At 33.9% G+C, this 10,016-nt stretch overlaps 2 protein-coding genes across 2 annotated transcripts; both read right to left on the reverse strand.

Moving 5' to 3' along the window:
- Positions 1-891: 891 nt before the first annotated feature.
- Positions 892-6,563, reverse strand: LOC111707982 (NAD-dependent protein deacylase Sirt4-like). The gene is made up of 9 exons (XM_023481185.1): positions 6,454-6,563; positions 5,229-5,299; positions 4,891-5,023; positions 3,953-4,042; positions 2,909-2,990; positions 2,556-2,644; positions 2,139-2,201; positions 1,972-2,059; positions 892-1,076 (listed from the first exon to the last, which is right to left on the reverse strand). Exons 1-9 carry the CDS (start codon positions 6,540-6,542, stop codon positions 948-950), a joined length of 834 nt encoding a protein of 277 aa, XP_023336953.1. The 5' UTR covers positions 6,543-6,563; the 3' UTR covers positions 892-947.
- Positions 6,551-9,666, reverse strand: LOC111707981 (protein phosphatase 1K, mitochondrial-like). The gene is made up of 3 exons (XM_023481184.1): positions 9,387-9,666; positions 8,042-8,115; positions 6,551-7,709 (listed from the first exon to the last, which is right to left on the reverse strand). The coding sequence occupies exons 1-3, from the start codon at positions 9,602-9,604 to the stop codon at positions 6,760-6,762; spliced, it is 1,242 nt and encodes a 413-aa protein (XP_023336952.1). The 5' UTR covers positions 9,605-9,666; the 3' UTR covers positions 6,551-6,759.
- Positions 9,667-10,016: the final 350 nt, after the last annotated feature.

Genomic DNA, 10,016 nt, shown 5'->3' on the forward strand with positions numbered 1-10,016 from the left:
GCAGAAATATGTGAGAACTTGGAAAATAATCAAGACAGCAACAGGGTTACCCAGAAAAGGATGAGACTGTCAAGATATTGTATCTTGATGGTTGTTTTTGAAATGATTAAGCACAGATATAATACAGTTTTGGCCAACCAGGAACCCTAATTGCAAAAAAATGCACTTAACCAATTCAGTACAATCGTCTTTGAAGTCCCATCTTTTTTGGGAACCCTGTATAATAAATACACCCTTTCTTATAATCACTCTGCAAGAGTAGTGCAAACTCCGGAAATCGACACTGGCTTATCGAAGACGACATTCATATGATTACTCAATCTTTTAAATTGCAGACATTCATTGAACCGAAAAATTATTAAGTATAATTTAGACGATGTGTAACTGTAAACCATGTACAATTGAACTCTTATTTATATATTTCATGATTGTTCCTTGTTGAAAATCTGCACTTCAGATGTATCCACAAGTTATTTATTTTGGTGGTTAGCCACTTGAACTAATGTCATCGGAACTATCGATATTTTCACTTTTGTTTTCATATTGGCATGTTTTGATTAAGCTTTGCTATCTAGTTTGTTTGTTTTATTTTAATATAATGTTTTACTATTTGCATTTTAATTTTTTTATGTCATAATTTTATGTAGTAATCCAAATAATCTCCTTTATACTGTCGGTAGCCCTTGTGATGTAATCTTTATTCTAATTACTATCTTTGGAAGCAAACAGCTTATAAACATAAACAGTTGTCGAAATATTAAATAAATCAAACAACGTTAGGTCAGATACTTTAGTATCCTTTTATACTAATTCTTGCAGCATTAGATTAAATGTCGTCGTGCTTATACTAGTGCCGATGAGGGTTTGCAAAACTCTTGCCTGGTGTAATATAATGTTCAGCGGCATTAAAAAATAAGGTAGATGGCAACGCTACATTATTAAAATTCTTACATTGTAAAATATATGGAATAAATTGTAGGATTACATTTTACAACTGATTTCCTAAAAGCAGAGAATACGTAGAGTGAAGATCCGATGACTAACATTGAATCTGAATTTGACAGTTTTTTCCGGACCTAAACAAAATTCATCATAATAATTAAATTAAAGATTTTTTTATTTTCAGAATTTTAAATTTTTAATATTTGGGAAATATTATGTTCTAAACTTTATGCTGTAACCTTTTTTTTAATTGAACTGAACTCAGGACAGCTGTGTGATTTTTGGGATATGAATCAAACAATCAATTTTTGGACATATTTTGTGTAGAGACCCAATTTGAAAGTGTGCCTTGAAAATTAGCAAATCCAATTTTTGTCATCAATTTTTGCTGTTATATTATTGTGAGTTGAAGAAAGTCAATTAGTCAATTGATTTTTTTAAGAAATCCTAATTTTCGTGATTTCTTGAAATAAGAAAATGGCGTCCTACCTGGTCTACCTTGGGTCAAGGAACATGATGCCCGCCTACCTGGTCTACCCTAGGTCGAGGAACAAGATGGCGGCCTACCTGGTCTACCCTAGGTCAAGGAACAAGATGGCGGCCTACCTGGTCTACTCTAATCAAGGAGCATGATGCCCGCCTACCTGATCTACCTTGGGTCAAGGAACATGATGCCCGCCTACCTGGTCTACCTTGGGTTAAGGAACATGATGGCGGCCTACCTGGTCTACCCTAGGTCAAGGAACAAGATGGCAGCCTACCTGGTCTACCCTTGGTCAAGGAACAAGATGGCGGCATACGTCTACCCTAGGTCGAGGAACAAGATGGGGGCCTACCTGGTCTTACCTAGGTCAAGGAACAAGATGGCGGTCTACCTGGTCTACCCTAATCAAGGAAAATGATGGCGGCCTACCTGGTCTACCCTAAGTCAAGGAACATGATGGCGGTCTACCTGGTCTACCCTAGGTCGAGGAACAAGATGGCGGCCTAACTGGTCTACCCTAATCAAGGAAAATGATGGCTGCCTACCTGGTCTACCCTAGGTCGAGGAACATTATCTCCAAAGAAGACGACAAAAGGTTTTAATATTCCTCCACATTTAGGACAATCAGGAACTCTAGAAACAAAAAATATTTCCTAAAGAATTCATGATTAATTGTCAACAATTTTCTGCAGTACAATTGTGATTTGTTTACCTGAAGTTAGTAACCTCTTCAGCAGAGAGTTCAACGTCACCATCTGGACGTATTTCTGCACACCTTGAAGGGACTGTTATGAAAATTAAGTAATGGAAGGAGATATTGATTATTAAACAAATGACTCCTATTTAAACCTGAAAAATTGCAGTCGAATTCATCTAATAACATTTCTCGTACTATTTGTCATTGTCCCAAGAAAAACTTGAAAGGATGAAATGACGACAAATTTTGCATAATACGTCATTAATAGAATTGGTATATCTGTAACTAACTAATCTAATTAACAATCTTCTTAAAACAACCAATCAAAAAAATTAAATTACAGAACAGTGTCAGTTATTAAAATAGCATTTCTAAAATTTAAAATATTTCCTTTAATTGTGTAGATTTCCTTGATGGCTTAAAACTTCTTACCTAGGAATCATACTTGGATTGGCTTCTGAAAGAATTTGTTGAAAAAGCATGCGCGGCATTCGGTGGGAACAGCTCATACATGTGACAACCTGAATGTACAATACAGTACAGTACAGTACAGTACTGAGTAAAGTAAAGTACAGTACAGTACAGTACAGTACAGTACAGCACTGAGTAAAGTACAGTACAGTACTGAGTAAAGTACAGTACAGTACAGTACAGTACAGTACAGTACAGTACAGTACAGTACAGTACAAGTGTCACGTCAAAGTTTTAGTTCTAATTCTAGAACATTTCAAATCCTATTTTTTCTAAATGTAATTTTTGTTTTTTAAACACGAGGAAAAACTCACTGAATTAGTTCCATGAAGTTCAGTAATATCCCTGCTTCCAGCCTTCAGATGAAGCTGGTCAACATTCTGGGTCACCAGGTGACTAAATAATAAAACATTTACATGAAAATTTAAAGATCTCCATGTGCAACAAAAAAGATTACAGGAAATTCTTTACATAGTAAAAAATGACAAATAAAATGGCATTTATATATGTATGGCATTTGTATATGTAGGATTTTGTTAGTTTTTTAATAAAAAAAACTGAACAAAATCCTTAAAATCTCCTGATTATTTACAACAAACCCAAAGAAGTATTTTGGAACAATGGTTTAAAGAATCCTACAGAATCCTATGACGAATGACAAATCGAGTAAAAATTTAAAAAATCATCTTAGTTGTACACTGTACAGTTTCTGAATAAAAAATAAAAAATAACTGCAAGGGAACTAAACACTTGCCTCAACCTCAAATTGTCTACTAGCAAAAATCTATATCTTTGCGATCTGATGGTGCAAACCTTTAAGTATTTGAAAAAAAATATTTTGCGGCAAGTATTCTATTTTTTATTGCAAATTTTAAATTTTGGAAAAGAAAAATCAGCTTCTAAATCCGGCTCCGCAATCCTAGTTGTAGTTGGATACGGGTCCAGCGACATGTAAATATCATCTAATTTCTTTCACTTTTTCCCAGAATCTTCTAATTATGAAATTGATTTTACCAAAATATTTTTCCTTTGTATAATCTTATTTTCTTAATTCAATTCTTCGGCACAAGTTTGTGAATTTGGGCCCAAGTTAAAGGGACTGTAGGCATAATTTCAAATGACTGACGGACATATCCTTATTTAAACTTTGTAATTGTTTACACACTGTTTTATACTTTGAGATACATACTCAATTTTTACAGCATTTTGTACAATGTACACTATTCAACACGGACTTCTTTACCCTCAGTCAAAGGTTTATAGGGTACCGTTGTAAATCGGAAATTCCCCTCTTTACACGGAGTGTCACTTGGGATCACGTTTACAGTCCCGTTAAAACGAATCTAATGATATTTAACCTGATTCTGCCTGTAGCCTCCCACCTGGCGAGAGTTAAATGATTAATATTTGGTTGAAAATTAGACCATCTCGGCCAACCAATATAATTCCTAGAAAATTCATTATTTATGTGTTTGCACTGTGAACTAGACAGAAGGAGGTCAAGTTTAAGTATAGATAAATCTACTTTAGTTTGACGTGTTTGTACATAAGTATAAGTTTAGATAAATTATTCTTATTTTTGAGAATTTTAATTTTACACATTGAGAAAAAATGAATACGAAATGGGGTGAGAACCAGAAAACAATGGAATATGAAGGCGACATTATAGGAATAATTGAGTGTATTTTATGCTGTTAAAAAGCAAGAGTTTTTCTTGACATTTAATAAATCACGATTTATTTAAATGTGTCTGTTCCACCTGAACAATTGCTGTGTCTCGTGTGCATCTGACCTTTTAAAGTTATTACTTGATTCTAGAAGCAGTCTTCCTATTTCAGAATTTTCTGTCTATCCAACTAACCTAGCCCAATAACTCTGTCTATCCAACTACTATGGCCCAATATCTCTATCTATCCAACTAACCTGTCCCAATAACTCTGTCTATCCGACTACTATGGCCCAATAACTCTGTCTATCCAACTAACCTGGCCCAATAACTCTGTCTATCCAACTACTATGGCCCAATATCTCTGTCTATCCAACTAACCTGGCCCAATAACTCAGTCTATCCAACTACTATGGCCCAATAACTCTGTCTATCCAACTAACCTGGCCCAATAACTCTGTCTATCCAACTACTATGGCCCAATAACTCTGTCTATCCAACTACTATGGCCCAATAACTCGGTCTATCCAACTACTATGGCCCAATAACTCTGTCTATCCGACTAACCTGGCCCAATATCTCTAACTATCTAGCTTAACCTGGCCCAATAACTCTGTCTATCCGACTAACCTGGCCCAATAACTCTGCCTTGCTTTAGAACTCTCCATAAATACTTTATGCTGAATAGGTCGCTTAGTAGAGGTAGCATACAGGCCAACACCTTCACTTCGGTAATCTGGGATACCACTTTCAGTAGATATACCTGAAATAATAATGATGATGATAATGATAATAATGTTACGGGTAATTATAGTGATGATGATAGTGATAGTAATAGTAATAGTAATAGTAATAGTAATAGTAATAGTAATAGTAATAGTAATAGTAATAGTAATAGTAATAGTAATAGTAATAGTAAAAGTAAAAAAAACAATACAAAAAATCAGTGATCTTCCTATGATTCTTACCTGCACCTGTGAGCAGGAAAATATTATTATATTTTGTCAAAAACTCGGTTAATTTCTCAATATCTTCGTTTCTAAATACAAAATACTGTAATTGAGATTTTAAGTGATATATTATTTTTGTCCATGACAAAATTTTAGCGAATATTTAGTGGTAGAGAAAAAGAAAATTCAATCTATCTGGGCCAGCCTATCTATATTATGTGTAGAACGTGTAATTTAATGTACTGAATAGTACAAAGAGCTATACGGAGGATTAATGCTAGTAAGTGGGAAATGCGTTTTTAAAGTCTAGATGTTATTTTAACAACAATAAATATAGAAAATTTACAGGTTTTAAAATATATTTGCATTTGCAACTGTTAATTGAAAATTAGCAGCTTAGTTGGTTCAGCATACATGACCCACACTGTACACTCTCTAATACAGAGTCCTATATCATACTAGATTATCTACATGCTTACACGCCAACATTCGAACAGATTACTCATGGAACTAAGCATTTTCTGCTGAAAGATTGATACAGGGTGTCCCAATAAACATGGGAATTGAGAGACGACTTGAAAGTCTTCTTTGATTTCTGATATTTCATGCATGGCAAAGAAAGTAAAAAACGAGGTTGTACCATTAACGAGTTTTTCGTAAAGTGGCCTATATATATATATACCTTTCTTGTATCCTAAAAATTGACGAAATATTAAAAATTAAGACAATTTTGATATTTAAAATAATTTTTTTAAAATACAAATTTTGCAATATCTCCGTCAATTTAAAAGATGCAAAAAAGTTCGAATACATTTTGAAAATCTCAAGCTGGAATACTGCAACAATTGGTTTTATGAAAAAATGCCGCATGGATCGAAGACAATGTAAACGTCATCAATGAATTCCTATGTATATTAGGAACCCTGTATATTGACCTTAGTAATAAAAAATTCGTCTTTTTAAAAATTCTGTTTAGTGCCAAAATTCCCAATTCAAAGCTACAGGGTGTTCCTTAAAGAGATGATAATACAGAATTTGCTTAATTCGTTTCCTTGCATTCCGGGTTCCTTGTAGGCTAAAACTGGCTTAATTCTGTGCTTGATCAATAAACCACCAGAAATCAACCAAAAATCAAGCTTTAAACTGTCATATTTTTTGTTTAGGGTGGTTAGTCTCATCCTTTATATCAGTATATCAGATCCAATATAATGTGCATGTCAAACATTTTGTGCAGTACTTGAACCTGGATTGAGAATGCCGAGGGACAAAGGCTAATGAAGAACATTTTCTAAAGGTAGAAGCAGGTTGGATCCTTCGCGCCATTTTAAACATTTAAATTCTCTTAATATTGTATTCACATTCAATTTTTACACTGTATGTATTATATTTTGAGTTAAAACTTTCCATTATGACTAGAATTTATAATTTATGAGTCTTTTTCCAAATGGGAAACTATACTTAACATTAACAATAGTTTAATTATCTAAATGTAAATCGCCATTTTGAAAAATAAATTTCAGATCCATTGAATTTTGAGTTGGATGGTATATTATCCGAATCTTGAGGAGCCAATCATACTCCTCCCGAAGCTGTAGAACATGGAGGAGCTGGTGTCCCCCTTCCCCCAGCTAGCGAAGGGGATAACAACAGCGGTTGCATTGTCCTCACAGCAGTACAAGAGCGCCTGATCAACCAACCGTGCCGCGCCTTCGCTCGCGTTCTCACAACGTGCAATGCAATCCACTACCTCTTGATCCTGCATCACGAAGTTTATCCCATCCGTGGTGAGAACTAGGAACCCGTCCTTACCATGCTTGATCTTGACCTGCTTTATATCAGGATCAGCGACAACCCCTTGATCCTTGAGCTCCAGGTCTCCTATAGACCTGGACATACACAACCTGCTGTTTACCATAGATCTACCAATACTATCACTTGTCACACTCCCACCACACTCTAGTATTCTCTTCTTCTCCTCAGGAACAGAAGGACAGTGATCCTGAGTCAGTCTTCGTGCTTTCCCGTCCCTGTAGAGCAGAGCCCTGCTGTCTCCACAGTGTCCTATGTACAACATGTAGTTGTCCTGGATGAGGCAGACGGTGGCAGTACTTCCGGAGGAGATCTTCATCCTTTCATTCTCCTTCTTACTGTTAAACCATCTACTAAAGGATTTGTTCACTTCGAAGAATGATTTCTCTAAAACTCTTGAGATTGAAGACTCTCTAGCCAGGAAATGAGAGATATAAGTGTGAAAATGTTCGGCACAATATTCGGCACATCTGCTTCCACCGTGCCCGTCAAATACGGCACAGTACAGTAAATCCGGTCTCAGCATCTTGACAACAAACCTGTCCTCCTGGTAGGTTCTCCGGCCCTGGTTAGTGAAGGTTCCGATCATATTTACATCTATATCCGGAACTACAGTTCCGGTCCGGAGACTGGCATCTTCGTTTATCTGTACATCTAGTCTAGTATCCCAGGTACCAAGGGTATCAAACTCTAGATAAAGGAGGTCAACAAAAATTTTATTATTAATTTTTATTGTTCATGTAATACAATCTGTCTAAAACCTTTTGAACACACACAATGAGTTAAACTGTTTTCCTTCTGACAGGAAAACTAATTCTTTGTGTCCATTCAAAAGTTCTCAACTATTTCAAAGAAAGACTTTACCATGTTTTGACTCTATGCATTGGAAAAGGATTGTTTTATGACTCCATTAAAACAGAATTTTTACAACTGTCATAAAATGGTTCATCAGAAAAAAATTTACTTCAGGATATTAAATCCGGGGAAATATATTGATTTTCATTTGTGTTTTTGCTGATTTCCTAAACTTTTCTTTGACATTTTCTTTCTTCTCTCTAGCGAGTCCAGCTGACTGTCAACATACACTGATCCAGAGCTAGAAATATATTAAACCAATATTAAATACACTTATTCAGAACTAGAAATATATTACACTAATATTAAATACACTTATTCAGAACTAGAAATATATTATACCAATATTAAATACACTGATTCAGAACTTGAAATATATTAAACCAATATTAAATACACTAATCCATAACTAGAAATATATTACACCAATATTAAATACACTGATCCATAACTAGAAATATATTAAACCAATATTAAATACACTGATCCAGAACTAGATATATATTAAACCAATATTAAATACACTGATCCAGAACTAGAAATATATAATATTACACCAATATTAAATACACTGATTCAGAACTAGAAATATATAAAACCAATATTAAATACACTGATCCAGAACTAGAAATATATTACACCAATATTAAATACACTGATCCAGAACTAGAAATATATTATACCAATATTAAATACACTGATCCAGAACTAGAAATATATTACACCAATATTAAATACACTGATCCAGAACTAGAAATATATTACACCAATATTAAATACACTGATCCAGAACTAGAAATATATTACACCAATATTAAATACACTGATCCAGANGTTAATATCTATACTTAAAAGATCAATATAAGGAGCGTGTAAGAATGAATATTCTTCAACTAGTGTAAGAATTTCCATTCTTTAATGCTTGGAGCGTGTAAGAATATACATTCTTTCACGCTCTGACCGTGTAATAATTTCCATTCTTACACGGTCTGAGCGTTAAAGAATGAAAATTCTACACCTTCAGTGTAAGAATAAGCATTCTTAAACGCAAGGAAGCGAACAATATTAAAATTGTTCCTCCTGAACCGTGTAATAATGGGAATTCTTACATGATAGCTTTACTACTATGGAACCGAACAGATATGATATAATATGGTATACAATACATGATGAAAAGAGAGGTGAGCTCTATGAATAGAATATGGTATACAATACATGATGAAAAGAGAGGTGAGCTCTATGAATGGAATTGTACCCTGAAGGAATAATTGAAATAAAGAGAATAAACATTGATCCTTAAATCATAAGTTTTCACATTCAATATCGAGATCTGTGGATCGGGATTATGTGTTTACTACACAAGTTTCCAGCTTAGGAGAATGTACTTCTAGCGCTGGTAATTCAGGAGCTAGGCATTGGGATAAAATGAACATCAAGAACTTCTATCATTGGTTGTTATATTAATCCTTGGAGTCAAAAATCTGAACAATCTCTTTAGTAACTACTACTTACCTATTCGTTGTATGCAGACCTCTGTAACCCAGGACTGGAACAGTTTGTCTCCGGTCTACAGTTTTAGTAGGAGAGAGAGAGGAGCAGTTTCTGTAGTATCTAACGACGGGGTTGATCGCCTGGTGTAGTCTGCATCCTGATACACAAACAGTCCAACCTGAATCCAGTAATCTGCTCAGTATGACCGGCCTTAGCCCCAGTTCAAATATTCTTCCCATTCTATTTAATTCGCATTTTCTGAAACAGTGTTTGCAAATTTCATTGAAACCACAACGATCATTTCAGATCTGGTAATTTTAATATTTTATACAAGTAACACAAATTTAATATTTTATACAAGTAATACAAATTTGATATTTTATACAAGAAATATAAATTTAATATTCTATACAAGTAATACAAATTTGATATTTTATACAAGAAATATAAATTCAATATTTTATACCAGAAATACAAATTCAATATTTTATACAAGAAATACAAATTTAATATTTTATACAAGTAATACAAATTTAATATTTTATACAAGTAATACAAATTTAATATTTTATACAAGTAATATATTTTTTTTAATTAGGACTGGTTTAATATTCCTAAATTCTTTTGTGATTTTTAAATGTTACTTTTGGG

This window comes from Eurytemora carolleeae, unplaced genomic scaffold (genome assembly GCF_000591075.1).
Source record: "Eurytemora carolleeae unplaced genomic scaffold, Eaff_2.0 scaffold692, whole genome shotgun sequence".
Lineage (NCBI taxonomy): Eukaryota > Metazoa > Arthropoda > Copepoda > Calanoida > Temoridae > Eurytemora > Eurytemora carolleeae.